This window comes from Alternaria triticimaculans (assembly GCF_023758025.1).
Source record: "Alternaria triticimaculans strain BMP 0046 chromosome Unknown scaffold_20, whole genome shotgun sequence".
Classification (NCBI taxonomy): domain Eukaryota; kingdom Fungi; phylum Ascomycota; class Dothideomycetes; order Pleosporales; family Pleosporaceae; genus Alternaria; species Alternaria triticimaculans.
This window is the reverse complement of record NW_026055977.1, coordinates 419,293-433,197: the sequence shown is the minus strand read 5'-3', so window position 1 is coordinate 433,197 and position 13,905 is coordinate 419,293. Positions and strand designations below refer to the sequence as shown.

The window sequence follows — 13,905 nt, the reverse complement described above, 5'->3', positions numbered from 1 at the left end:
TGTCCTTCCCACCCTTACACTCGTTTATTGGGCCGCGAAGACTTACCATCCGCTTACACCACTACAACTACTACCGCCAAACACCAATACCTGTATCCTAGTAGTTTTCTCAGCTCTGCGACAGTCCTGGATCAGCAATTCGCCTCTACGTCAATTGTCTAGCCCCGTGCCACTGTTGGGTTACGAGCCTTTGTTACTCAGGGCCCCTCCCATACCTCAGCGACGGGCCGTGCTTCTCCAACTCACCGCGTCTGCGTCACCAATTTGGTCGCCTTACATATAGGGTCGACGGCTGTCCGAAACCCAGACAGCATCGCTCGCTATCCGCTTAACGACAACAACGAATATACATACTTAATACTCCGCCATGGTTTGGCAAGACATGATGGGCCTCGCCGCCCGCGCGGTCTTTGCCCGCGAAATCGACCACTCTACCCCAGACATTGACGACCCTTGGCCAGCTAAGGATGTAAGTACAGCGATTGCCGACTTTGGCTACAGAAACTGACTGCAGTAGATTGCCTACGTTGCCATCATCGGTGGTCTCATGTTGGCTGCCCTGCTTGAGTGGTTCCTCTGGGTCGCTGCTTTCCTGTACTGCATTGTCAAGGTCTTCCAGAAGGCTGAGACGATCAGTGTCCGCATTCTGTCCATCTTCTTCGGTATCCTCTTCTTCGCTCTCCGGTAAGCATTTGAACTCCGCTCCAACATGCGACCCAACTCTAACAGAAACAGTGCCATCTTCTTGCCTATCATGGTCGTAACCCTCCCCCTCCCGTCGCAAGTTACCAAGTACTTCCCCCAGGAGATGGTTGGCTTCCTCCAGTGGTTCGCCTTCTGGTCGTTTGCCGGTCTCTTGACCGTCCCGTGGTTGTTCTGTGTCTACCAGCTCGTCACCCACTCCGTTGGCCGCAGCCGCAGGATTAAATCCGTCCTCGACGAGGCATCCGCCCCCAAGGTCGTCATCATCATGCCCTGCTACAAGGAGATTCCCGAGATTCTTCTCCGAACTTGCGACTCCCTGGTCGACTGCGAATACCCGCCCTCCTGCCTGCACATCTTCCTCTCCTTTGACGGAGACCAGGAGGACGAGCTCTACCTCAACACCATTGAGAAACTCGGTGTCCCGCTCACGCTCGACACCTACCCCAAGTCCATCGATGTCATCTACCGTAGCTGCCGCATTACCATCTCCCGCTTCCCCCACGGTGGTAAGCGTCACTGCCAGAAGAGGACCTTCAAGCTCATCGACAAGATCTACTCCGAGTACCTCAAGCGCAACGATAACCTCTTCGTCCTCTTCATCGACTCCGACTGCATTCTCGACAAGACCTGCATTCAGAACTTCATGTACGAGATGGAACTCAAGCCCGGCAGCAAGAAGAACATGTTGGCTCAGACTGGTGTCATTACCTCCACAACCGAGAAGAACTCGCTCATCACCCTTCTTCAGGACATGGAATACGTTCACGGTCAACTCTTCGAGCGTTCAGTCGAGTCCGGCTGCGGTGCCGTCACTTGCTTGCCCGGTGCCCTTACTATGCTTCGATTCTCCGCTTTCCGCAGGATGGCCAAGTACTACTTCGCTGACAAGGCCGAGCAATGCGACGACCTCTTCGACTACGGCAAGTGCCATCTTGGTGAGGACCGTTGGCTCACTCACTTGTTCATGATTGGCGCCAAGGAACGTTACCAGATCCAGATGAACACCGGAGCATTCTGCAAGACCGAAGCTGTGCAAACCTACCAGTCTCTGCTCAAGCAACGTCGCCGCTGGTTCTTGGGTTTTATCACCAACGAAGTTTGCATGTTGACTGATATCCGTCTTTGGAAGCGCTACCCGATCCTCCTCATCGTCCGCTTCATGCAGAACACCATCCGAACCACCGCCCTTCTCTTCTTCATCCTGTGTATCTCTTTGATCACTACCTCGCAAAAGGTTGCCAACCTTCCCGTTGGTTTCATCGCCATCTCTCTGGGGCTCAACTGGCTTCTCATGTTGTACTTTGGCGCCAAGCTCGGTCGCTACAAGATTATGCTGTACCCCCTCATGTTCATCGTCAACCCCTTCTTCAACTGGGTCTACATGGTTTACGGTATCTTCACTGCCGGTCAGCGTACATGGGGTGGACCTCGTGCCGATGCTGGTAGCGCCGACACCAAGACCACTCCCCAGGAGGCCATCGAGGCCGCCGAGGCTACTGGTGACGATCTGAACGTTGTTCCTGAGACTTTCAAGGCTGCTGCCGAGGCGCAGAAGCACCGCCCAGCCGCTATCCCCCTTCAGCCCGGCGACAACATCGACGGACGCTTTGCCGCCGCAGAACGCCTGCCCAACGGATGGTACCAACAAGGCAACGACTCTGGTCTCACGCTTCCCAACACAATGCCCCGCAACCCCAACGTCCCTCACGTGCCTCTCCACCCCCGTTCTTCCATGGACTCCTTCGCTTCGCAAGAGACCTCCGCCGCCAACTCCATCTACATGCCCCGCCGTGTCGAGAGTTTCATGGACCCCGAGGATGCGCGTATCTACCACAAGACTCAGCAAACACAAAAGCCCGCCGGAGGAGCATTCTACGAAGAGCCACGAGGAGGACCCTACGAGGTCGGCCAGGGTGCTAGCAAGGGCATGTACAGTGAATCTGTTGACTCCATCGACGACGACTCTGTATACCAGTCCAAGGGCCCGCAACGACCCGCTCAGATGCGTACCAACAGCGACCTTGCCCACGCCCCAGCCCGCACATCGCCGCTGTCCAACGAGCAGAAGGGCCATGGTCTCGAGTCGCCCAAGCCGTCCTACAGCAGGACCAACAGCTCAGACCAGCGCCAGGGACGCAGCCCTCTTGCTCAGCAATACGTTCACACCGCACCTGGTGAGGATTACGAGCTACAAGCCCCACAGCAAAGCAGCCTGATGCGTGACGTATCACCTGCGCCGCTAGGCCAACCTACGATGCCCGCGTCCAACCACGGACGCAGCGACTCAAGCGACTCCAAGAAGCGGAAGCGCCTCAGCAAGCAGCCCCGCAAGTAAACGCCTCTTTCCGCATGATCTAGCATCTTGATCTTTCTTCCATCTTCCGCCTAGACGGTGCATCAAACGACATACCAGCATTAACCTTTTCTTTTATCATCAAACTACTTGTGTGCGCATTGGATGTCCCCGGCGTTTTCAGCGAGCAGCACCGCAACAACACCGCGAGTGAACTCTTTTTTCTCTCTCGCGAAAAACTCATTTCCTTACTTGTACATATATTATCACATCATTACATGACGGGCGGGGTGTGTGTGGCTTTTGGATATAAAAACTACGGGATCATGACTTGGTTCGCTTGGGGTATATATGTTGTAGGAGCTATGTGATGGATCATATACACATCACCCTTTTTCTTGCTTAATGTCTAGAAGTAACGTCGTTGTCTGGGACGTTGAATGAAATGGTCTTTACTGCCACAATTGATCTTACTTGCAATGTGATGTTATTGTTGATTTGCAATAGAAGGTTTCGGGTTGATATTGGCTTACACATTTGACCGCTTAGTGAGAAACCAACTATATTGCTGATATCGCGTACAAGGTCAGGATAACCCATGCGTTACTAGTTGAAAGCATACCAGTAATTGACCAATCTTCCCACATCATCCCAATACCATGCATCGCTCGTGTCATCGCATCACCCACTTCCCCACCCCTCCCCCCTACCGATACAACAACCCCTCCACCTCCTCCGCAACCGCCAAACTACTAGTCAACCCAGGACTCTCCATGGCCAACAAATTCACAAACCCCTCATACCCCTCCTCCTTCTGAATCACAAAATCCTGAAAGTCCTTCCCGCTCGTCGCCGCCAACTTCCCCAATTTAGGTCGTATACCCACGTAATCCGGTTGAATAGCGTCTCGATCCACGCCTGGCAAATACGTCTGGATATCATCGATAGCCTGCTTCATGTTTTTGGTGTTGGGGGAGTAGTCTGTCGGGGAATCTGTCCATTCGACATCTGGTCCGAAGCGGATTCGCCCCGCCATGTCGAGCGTGAGATGCGTTCCCAATCCGCCGTGGCCTGGTACGGGAGCCGGGTAGACGAGCGTGGAGGGTTTAGGCCGCGAGACAGCGTAGCTGAAATAAGACCCTTTTGCGTAAAAGGCTTTCCTGTGCCGTTCTTTAGGCAAAATCATATTCTGGATATCGACGGCGAAGAGACCCGCGGAGTTTACCAACGTGTCGGCTGTTATACTGCTTTCCTCACCATCCGCTCCCGTCGTCGTGATTTCCCATCCCGAGCGTCCGGAATCGATGGGGCGGATGTGTGTAACTGTGGATTTGAAGGCGCAGATGCCGCCGCCGTTTTCGAAGGAGCCTTGCAGGTATTGCATCAGGCTGTGCGAATCTACGATGCCGGTGCTGGGGCTTTCCAAGACGCCGGCTTCAGCCCGCACATCTGGTTCGCGGCGGTGGGCTTCTTGTTTGCTGAGGAAATGGATGGGCACGTTTATGCTTTTGGCGAAGTCGTGGACTTTTTGGAGGGCGTCCATTTGTGCGGCGTCTTGGGCGACGATCCATTTTCCGGTGTTGCGGTAAGGGATGTTGTGTTGTTTGCATAGTGAGTATAGCATGTCTTTTCCTCGGAGGCAGAGTTTGGTTTTGAGGGATGTGGGTCCGTAGTAGAGGCCTGCGTGTATGACTTCGCTGTTTCGTGAACTTGTTTCTGTGCCGACGTGGCCGTGTTTTTCTATTAGGACTGTGGAGGCCGAGTCGCGTTGTTGGAGTTTGCGGGCTATGGCTAGGCCTATTACGCCGCCGCCTATGACGGCGTGCGTGAAGTCCGCATGTCTTGGTATACTTGAGGAGAAATGTCTTGGGTTTGATGTGATTGATTTGGCTTGGGGGGTTGTTCGAGAGAAAATGCGCAATGAGGCCATGATGGAAATTGGAGAATTGACGTCTAAAATCAGCGCAACGTGCTACAGAACAGAGATGGACGAGTAAACAGGACGAATTAGAACCTGATCACAGCGGAAGATAGACTCGGGGTTAACGACAGTCTTGACAAGTGATGCTTATCGGTGGCTTGGATCCATTTTGGATGACGTTACGTGAAATGCCGTTCCTGACGCTAGACAGAGTGGGGTCTCTCAATTGTTACTTGAACTGGCATCAGAAGGCATAGCGATTTCATACAGCATCTCAAACTAAAATTTAGGTTACTTCATTCGAAACGTACAATTTCTTGTGCGGTCGTGGTTTCTTCTCCAACAGACATCTCGTGGTACCTCATTTCCTCCACCTAGATAACGTCATCGGCACCCCAACGTCCAAATCCCCGACATCGCAACCAGGCCAATGTTCACAACCCTCACAAGACGAACAATATCACGCCCCCCAACCACCCTCATTCCCAAAAGAGCATTCCACAACACACCTTCCAACCCCGCCTCACCGCTCGTCGACCGCGTAAACGCCGTCACAATGGCCTCCTCAACCGGCACCCCCAAAGTGACTTCTCTCGTCGACCTCTCCTCCTCAGAAGCCAAATGGGTAAAACTACAAAAAGCCACCTACATCGACGCCAAAGGCAAAGAACGCATCTGGGAAATCGCCTCGAGGAAAACAACCGGCACCGCCGGCGTCGACGCCGTCGCAATGGGCAACATAATCTACCACCCCACCAAGCCCCCCTCCACAATCGTCGTAATCCAATTCCGGCCCCCAGTCAACAGCTTCACAGTAGAATGGCCCGCTGGTCTAATCGACGCCTCCGAAACCCCGCAGGAAGCCGCCGTCCGCGAACTCTACGAGGAAACAGGCTACACAGGAAAAGTCATCTCCACTTCACCACCCGTAGCAGCGGATCCGGGGATGACGAGTGCGAATCTGTGTTTGTGCATGGTGGAAATCCATTTGAAGGAGGGGGACCCGGAGCCGGAGCAGCATCTTGATGAGGGGGAGGATATTCAGAGGGTGAATATTCCGATTAGCGAGTTGTATGGCAGGTTGGAGGAGTTTGCGAAGGAGGGGTATGTTATTGCGGCGAAGTTGTATCATTGGGCGGCGGGCGCGCAGTATGCGATTGATCATCCGGAGTTGTTTGCCAAGGCGCATAAGAAGGAGGAGTGAGATGGCGCGTGGGGAGAAGGGAGGATGGAGATTGACTTCTATGTAGTTGATGTCAGAGGATAGTGCGGATGGTTGCATGGCCTTTTGGTAGGAGTCAATATCATGGCATGACTGGTTTGTTGCGTCTTGAGGAACTAGATGTTGCCGCGTCATGATGGCACTTTACAGTATTCAAAGAGCTTCAACATCATGTTCCAAAATCTCATTGCTGATTACCCAGCTCTAACAATACCCAAATATCTATATACACCCTCACTCCCCCCATCTCCCACCAACCACCCTACCCCGCCTTCTCATCATCAATCTGCCTCCTCAACTCCTCCAACACCCCCTTCCTACTCTCCAAATGCCCCTGCAACCCCTCAACCTGTTCCCTCACCGTCTCAATCTCCTCTCTAATGCCGCCCAGCCCCTTCACCGCACCCCCCTCATCATTATCCAACTCCTTGAGCACATTCCTCTTATAATCAAGCAGAAGCTCCAGTTCACGCTTCACAAGCGCCGGCTTACTATCCTTACTGCGTCCATGCCGCCGATTCTCCGCTTCCTTCTCCACATCCGCAATCTTCTGCTCCAGCTCGCGCAGCTGCTTTTTCAAGCGCACTTCCTCCCAGTCTTCTGTTGTGCGGCCCCCGAAATCTGTGCCTTTGCCGCCGCGCGCGCCATAGTTGGCTGCGCGGTCGCCGACGCCCAGGCGCGTGAGGTATGCGTCGCCGAATTTGGCTTTGCGGCCTGTAGCGGTGTTTTCATCACGTGTCGCGGCCCAGCGCGAGTTTGCGTTTGACTCGATGTCGTAGTCTATGTGCGCTTTTTCGAAACTGGCGCGCAGGCTCGGGGGCACGCTGCGGGGGACGCGGAAGCCTTCGCTGCGTTGGTTGAGGATGTGGAGGAAGGCGAGGGCGGCGTCTTTGCCGACGCTTTCTCGCGCTTTGGGGTTGACGAGGTTCCAGGCGAAGCGCACGTCTGAGTCGGGCACGTTGTCTAGGCTGTCGAAGAGGCCGGACAGACTGTCGAAGGTTATGTTGCCGTGGCCGTCGCGGTTGGCTGTGTAGATTTCTTCGTATTTCGCCTTGTCCGACGGCGACATGTACCAGTCGAAGCCGTCGCGCAGACCGGGCGTGTCGTCGTCGTCTTCGACGGTTTCGTAGGCGGGTTGCGAGCCGGAGAGGGCGCGGCCGGCTTGGACGAGGTGGGCTTTCGATTCGGGGACGAGCCAGTCGGGCAGCGCTTTTGGTACGTCCATAGATATCTATGGCATGTTGGTCAATGCTGTTTCTCCTTCATCGCCCATGCAGACACACATACCCCGTTGATCAGGTCAAAGATCAGGCGCATGGCGACACAGAACTCCTCAAAGTCGAGCTTGCCGTCATTGTCCACATCGGCCAGATCCCACACTCTCTCCAGCTGGTCATCGCGCAAATGTGAGTTCTTGAGCACAGGTGCGGCTTGCGCGCCGTCGAGGTGGGTGCCGCCGCCGCTGAGCGAACTGAATATCTCCCAGTACTTTTCGATTTCGTCTTGCTCGATGCGGTTCGGCGCCATATTTGCAGTCGGAATTGGGTCGAGTCTATGGGTTCGGAGATGCGAAGAAGGGGTCAATTGTGTACGCCGTGTGAGATTCGGGGGTGCTGGTTGGGGAATGTCGGGATGGCGGAGCTCTGGCCGCGCCTGCTGGGCTGGGGTACGTAGCTACCTGACGCTAGTCGTCCACCGCCTGCGACTCCCATGCCTCACATGAATGCATTCTTCGCTGAGCTACATGTTAATAACCCAATTCCTTCAAGATCACTGCAGGCAAAAGAACAAGCTTCATGTTATGATCTTCAATTCAGCTAAATATATGCAACAACTCCGTATTACCACCACTTCAAAAGAGCGATGTAAGTACAACCCAGATTCCCAGAACACCCGAGTTTTCCCATTTAATCGTGCGCCAGATGCAAAAGAATACATGTTTTCTTCCAAAGGAAAGACGAAAATGGCGTTACTGCCGTGCAGACATGTACAAACAACATCGCTAAATGCAATCAATTCTCAATCTTCTTCTCCTTCTTACATCATGTTGGCAAGCTCGTGGTCGATGGCTTGCGTGAGGAAGATCTTCCTCTCGCCAGTGAGCTGCATCTGCAGTCTTTGCTCCGCAAGTGCGATGATTTGCTTGCGCGTGACCTTGTCCAGGTCCGCGTCCTTGAGGCAGGCTTGAACCGTCTCGATGATTTGGCCATCGGTTGGGCCGTTCATCATGCTCTGGAAGTTGGTTGTGCTGCCAGGCCGTGACATGCTGGCGCCATAGCTGAGAGGGCTGCGTCCACGGATCGGTGGTGTGGACGAGGCCATCAGGTTATCTGAGCTCTGGAAGCCACCCATGCTCTGGCGTTGACCGTACGGTGAAGTGTTGTTGCCATTGTACATGTCACTCATGTTGCTCATCGACATGACGCGACTTTGGTGTGGGTTGTCTTGGTACCGCGACATGTTCGAGTATGTCGATTGACGGGTTTGCATACCTTGGTATGGCCCAGGCGATTGCGGCGGCATGTGCGAAATGTGCTGCATGTTGGACATGACGGTCGAGGCAGGCTTGACAGACGAGTAGACGGATTGCATGTCGTTCATCTCGTATGCTTCGTCTTCGTACGCATTGAAGCCACCCTTCTCAGTGGCCATGCCTGGGAGACCGCGACGACCGGGAAGCTCATTGCGCTCGGCGTACTCGTCCCAGCGCATCATAGGAATCGACTTGGGGTCAAAGCCCTCATCATCTGTGGTGAGAACCTGCTTCGTGCCTTGCTCGCCGATGACGACACGCGTGTTACCCCACGAGAAGTCGTCCATGTACCAGAAAGAATACATCGGAAGTGCGAGTGAGTAGATGGGGAAGGCCAGGAGGTAGATGATCATCCATCCCACATGCTGCCATTGTCGCTTGATGATGAAGATGAACGCCTGAAGACCGTACACTGCCGCCAACATGATGATGGAGAACATGGGGAATTGACCTTTGCCAGTCGAGACGGTGTAGACGAGGTATACCAGGTATGCGCAGATGGATGGCAGGACGAGAGTACCGAAGAGATCGATGAAAACGACGAATCGCATCGAGAAACAACAGAAACCACAGAGATCCTTCAGGAAGACGAGTTCAGCCAAGTTGTGGATGGTTGAGTTGATCCATCGACGTCTCTGAGAGAGCAGAATGCTCCACGTGTCGGGGGCGGCTGTGAGAGCGTACGCATCGGGAATGAACTTGTACGACATGGCTGGGAAATGCTTCGTCATCAGAGTCGTCAGGTAACGATCCTCACCGAGCGAGAGGAGATTCTTCTTGTGCAGAGTGTCAACAACACAGTCGGCGTAGTCCTTGATAATCTTGTCCGAGATGATGAGAGGCTTGCCCTTGTCGGCTGTGCGTAGGCGGTACATGGTGAAACTAGTACGAATTAGCACCATATAATGCAGGTAGGGTTGGGTACTTACCATCCGGGCAAACAGGTAACACTGCCGAACAAACTCTCAAAGGCCTTGGACAGATGATGCGAAATGTAGTACTCGTAGACCTGGATCATAGTCCACCATGACCTGTCTTCGTTTTCCAAGCTCGTCTCACCGCAGATACCGGCAATCTTCGAGTCGTGGGCACACGCTGCTACGAGACGGTTAAGAGCATCGGGCTTGACCATGGTGTCGGCGTCGATCATGAGCAAATACTCGTATAGTTCCGGGTCAACACCAATGATGTTGTTGACCTGGTGAAACATTTCCAGCTCCAAGGGGTTCATGGCCGAGCGGTGGTGGACGCGGTTGAGGAAGCTCATGAGCAGAATTTGGGAGTCGCGCTTTCCTCGGTTACCTGGCTTAGACTTGTGCTGTTCCGACTCCTTACCCATCTTGACGACGACAAGGTATGGTACAACATTGCCTTCGAATTCGTACAGACCAGAATAGACCTTTCCGTAGTTGAGCTGCTGGCTTCCCTCGCCGACCGACCAGAATGGAAGGGCAGGAGGGTCGACCTTGGGGTCAACACCGAGGATGTCGAGTACAATCTTGGGCGTAGGACGATCGTTACCACCACCAACAATCATTCCGTCGCAAATGACACAGATGAGTTTTCGCTTATTGTCGTATGAGAGGGCAGTCAAAGAGTCCAAACTCTTTCGGATCGAATCCTCACCCTCAGTATAGGCTGGCACCTGACAGATGACAAACTTATCTTGGTTTGCCGGGCGTTTGCGAGAGCCTAGTTGGAGTGCAGCCAAGAACTTGATGACAATAACCGAGCAGAGGATGATCGTGACAGCGAGTAGGATATAGTCGTTGACCTGGCACTTGGCTGTCTTACGGAAGTCGACTTCGCCAACGTAGAACAAGTTGTCAAGACATTGCTTGTTGAATTGTTGCGCATTATTGTTGAGGTTGTTGCTGAAGTCCTCCTTGAGGTTGGAACCGGCGTTGCTCTTTACCATGTCAATCAGCTTAGCATCGAGGAAGTTGTATTGGTCCTGGTCCCGCATGTAGTCGATCGTGGCGAAGTAGTCAGTCAAGTCGTAAACCCTGTTGTCAAGCCTGAACCACATGTGATTCAGATCTTCACCTTCATCTTTGATCGTCTTCTCTTCCCAGACGAGGGGTCCCTTTTTGAATTCCTTCATAGCGGGGAGGAAGACGTCAGGGTACCAGGTCTCGCTCTTCAGAGCGGCGCTGTCTGGCATGTTTGTCCTTGAGCCAGATCCGTGGACAGCGATTGCGTTGAGATTCTCAGCGGTGGATTGGTTTAGTGTGAGCTGCAACACCCGGTTTTGAGGCGTGTCTTTGATCAGATTGGGGCAAGCGATGTATAGCGGAGGAACGACGTATGGGTCCATGTTGGCACCAGCCATTTCCATCATTCGATCCCGGGTAGCCTCGGTGTTAGAGTCACTGTGCTGCTTTTTCCAGAAGGAGGTTAAGTCGTATACGACACCACGATGGCTGACAAAGTAGTCGTCCTCGCCTTGATGCTGTGACACTTCTTTCTGATTCCAGACCTTGTCCTTGTTTGGGCACAAGAGTTTACCGAAAGCGACGATGTAGAAGACGATGGCGGCGTTGAGCAACACGATGAGTAGGACCAAGACGAACTTCTCTCGCCATGCCATGCGAACGTCAGGTCGCTTCATACGGCCAATCCACTTGAGGAGCGGTGAAGGAATCCAGAACGTGAGGGCCCAAACGAAGCCAACCCACATCCTACGAGTACCAGTGAGCGGGGTTTCCGTGACGACGGCGTTGCCACCAGACTCCATGTCGTAGTAACTGACACCCTTGTTCTCGTCGCCTTTGCCTCCTAGACCGTAATCACCGGGTCCCGCTGTGGGGAGGGTACGCGTGGTAGGGGCGATTGATTTTGCATCTGCTGCACCTGGCACGGCCAGGCTTGTGGAACTCTGGAAAGGGTTCTGAGGGGCCGCAGACATATCCGGAAGAGGTGGGAAGAATGCACTTGCTGTAGGCGGGAGCGGGGTGGAGTATCCGTTATCCATGCCACCAGCTCCCATCATGCCACCTATCATATTCGGAGAACCACCCATCTCATGCGTCTTCAGGTCGAGCTGCGACTCTGCCTCCCACCATGTGCCCTCTTTGACCCATACACGTTCTTTGCCGACCATGACTTCGCCGTTACTCCAGCCACGCTGCAAGGTCCAGTTTTGGATGCCTTCTTGACCGTCCATGCAGCCCAACGGAGCGTATCGGTCGTAGAATTCATGGTGATCGAAATCGGCAGTGAAGTCGAGGTTGCGGTTACGACGGTTGGCCCACTCGGGCAGTCGCCACTCGCGAAGTTGTCGAGAGACTACGCCAGCCTGCCAGGTGGAATTGAGGTCCTGGTTCAGCGAGGTGGGGATGACATCGGTGGGGTGGATTGCCAGTTGGAACCAGACTCTGCTACTGGCGACTGTCATGGGCAGGTCGAAACGGCCATATTTGCCCAGGACGATGCCGCTGCTGGGTACCGGGTTCAGGACCTTCTTCACAAAGTTGTCCTCATCGGGGATCTCAAGAGAGAGCTTTTCCAACACAGCCTCGCGCTTTTCTAGATCAGCTTCCTTCTCGCGGAGAGCGGCTCCGTTGATGCCGAGGTCTGCTGCGCAGCTCTGCATGGCCTCGCGCATGCCCTCGAGGACAGAATTGCTGACAGGCGGCACCTGAACACCATCATCGCGCATCTCGGCGTTGATGCCCTCGCTGTCGTCGAAGACAGTACGCAGAGCAATCGCTTTTCCGAGAGTACGGCTGGGGATTTCGACAACAGTAATGTTGACAATGTCTCCATCCTCTGATTCGTTGGGCGTCATCATGCCGCTGCCTTCACTATCGTCCATGGCATAGCCAGACTTGGCGCGCTGGATGTCCTCCTTGATCGAGTTGTTGGCGTGAGAGACAACAAAGTCGACGATGGCTTCGTAGATGCCACCGATGGCGACCTCGCGCTCGTTGGAGCCGAGCTTCTGGCGGAGAGTGTCTTCAGGCAGGTCCATGAGGTTCTCTACGTCCTCGCAAACTGAAGCAAGAGATTCTTCGTCCATGAAGTAGTCGAGTGTGTTGCCAAGCTTCAAAAGTCCAGTCAGACAACTAATAAGCCTGGTCAGCTTTTGGCCCTTGATGCCAATCGCCTTGAGGTTGGCGCGGAAGTCTTCGGCAGCGGCGGCATCGTCAGCATCGGGGAGGTAACTGGGAGGATCGTATGTTCCGGATCGTCGGAGAAGGGCGTAGTGGTCAAGGGACTGGATGTCCAAGTATTCCCTCTCCTGCCGGGAAGCTGAGCTCGAGTTGAGGTAGTAGAAGACATCGAAAGCGCGTGTGCCAGTCTTGCCAGGTACTTGGAGCAAGCCCTGCTGGACGTCCAGGCCAGAGGTGGACAACTTGATCTCAGCTCCGACGACACCGCCAGCAAGGTTGATGGTGAAGACGGCAGCCAGGGCCGAGTAGCGGGGGGTGGAGGGGTTCTCCGGAGTTACGCAGTGTGTGAATGCCTTGAGGGCTTCGAGTGCAGTATAGAAGTTGCCCGGGAGGGACAGAGGCAGGCTGGAGACAAAGGGCGAGAAGAGCGAGGGGCTCGAGTCGTGCAGCGAACTGCGCGGGTCAGTAGATGATGGTGGACGCAGGGAAGTTGGAAACATACGCAAGGACTATGCAGCCGTCCTCAGCTCTCCGGCGGGCATGTTCCCATGCCTTTCGCCCCAGCTCGAGGTCGACGGTGCCACCAATGCGGTCGTCGATGATGCTCTTGGCATTGACCCATGTGTTGACGACCAGACTGGTGCTGGCCTCGAGGTTGTACGAGCGGCCGTTCTTGTAGGCGGAATTGAGCGTGTTGAGCAGCGTCGTGGTGGATGTCTGCGAGGGCGAATTGCCTGGGCGCGATGCCGAGGCGGATGCCGTCGAGTAGACGGACATGCGGGAGTTGTTGACGAAACTCATGGTTGCGGGCTGAGGCGGGTCGCCCCTTCCGTGGATGCGAGTACCGTTACTATAGCGAGGGTAGGTGGAGGGTAACCGCGTGTTGACTGCAGCTGTCTTGTCTTCCCAGAGGTAAGTGTCTGGGCGAGAGCGGTACGGGTCGCGTGTAGATGCAACTATTACACGGCGACGGAGCAAAGGGCCAAGCGAGTGGACGGATTAAACGATTGTATGGAGAAGAACAAAATGCAGACAGCAAGAGAGGCCTCGTGGAACGCAGACCGAGCAGCAGTGATGTTTGTTGGCTCAGGGCGAGACGCATTCCCGGCCAGCTGC

At 54.4% G+C, this 13,905-nt stretch overlaps 5 protein-coding genes across 5 annotated transcripts; 2 read left to right on the top strand and 3 right to left on the bottom strand.

The window, feature by feature from the left end:
• Positions 1-367: 367 nt before the first annotated feature.
• Positions 368-3,040, top strand: J4E78_009442 (uncharacterized protein; the record flags this gene model as incomplete). The annotated part of the gene is made up of 3 exons (XM_049370032.1): positions 368-469; positions 518-684; positions 736-3,040. 3 exons carry the CDS (start codon positions 368-370, stop codon positions 3,038-3,040), a joined length of 2,574 nt encoding a protein of 857 aa, XP_049218341.1.
• Positions 3,041-3,704: 664 nt separating this feature from the next.
• On the bottom strand, positions 3,705-4,541 carry J4E78_009441 (uncharacterized protein; the record flags this gene model as incomplete). The annotated part of the gene is made up of 1 exon (XM_049370031.1): positions 3,705-4,541. The coding sequence occupies one exon, from the start codon at positions 4,539-4,541 to the stop codon at positions 3,705-3,707; it is 837 nt and encodes a 278-aa protein (XP_049218340.1).
• Positions 4,542-5,349: 808 nt separating this feature from the next.
• Positions 5,350-6,123, top strand: J4E78_009440 (uncharacterized protein; the record flags this gene model as incomplete). The annotated part of the gene is made up of 1 exon (XM_049370030.1): positions 5,350-6,123. One exon carries the CDS (start codon positions 5,350-5,352, stop codon positions 6,121-6,123), a length of 774 nt encoding a protein of 257 aa, XP_049218339.1.
• A 280-nt stretch (positions 6,124-6,403) lies between these two features.
• END3 (endocytosis defective- protein) lies at positions 6,404-7,668 on the bottom strand (the record flags this gene model as incomplete). The annotated part of the gene is made up of 2 exons (XM_049370029.1): positions 6,404-7,372; positions 7,429-7,668. The coding sequence occupies 2 exons, from the start codon at positions 7,666-7,668 to the stop codon at positions 6,404-6,406; spliced, it is 1,209 nt and encodes a 402-aa protein (XP_049218338.1).
• Positions 7,669-8,178: 510 nt separating this feature from the next.
• On the bottom strand, positions 8,179-13,590 carry J4E78_009438 (uncharacterized protein; the record flags this gene model as incomplete). The annotated part of the gene is made up of 3 exons (XM_049370028.1): positions 8,179-9,556; positions 9,604-13,242; positions 13,292-13,590. The coding sequence occupies 3 exons, from the start codon at positions 13,588-13,590 to the stop codon at positions 8,179-8,181; spliced, it is 5,316 nt and encodes a 1,771-aa protein (XP_049218337.1).
• Between the last annotated feature and the right edge of the window lie 315 nt (positions 13,591-13,905).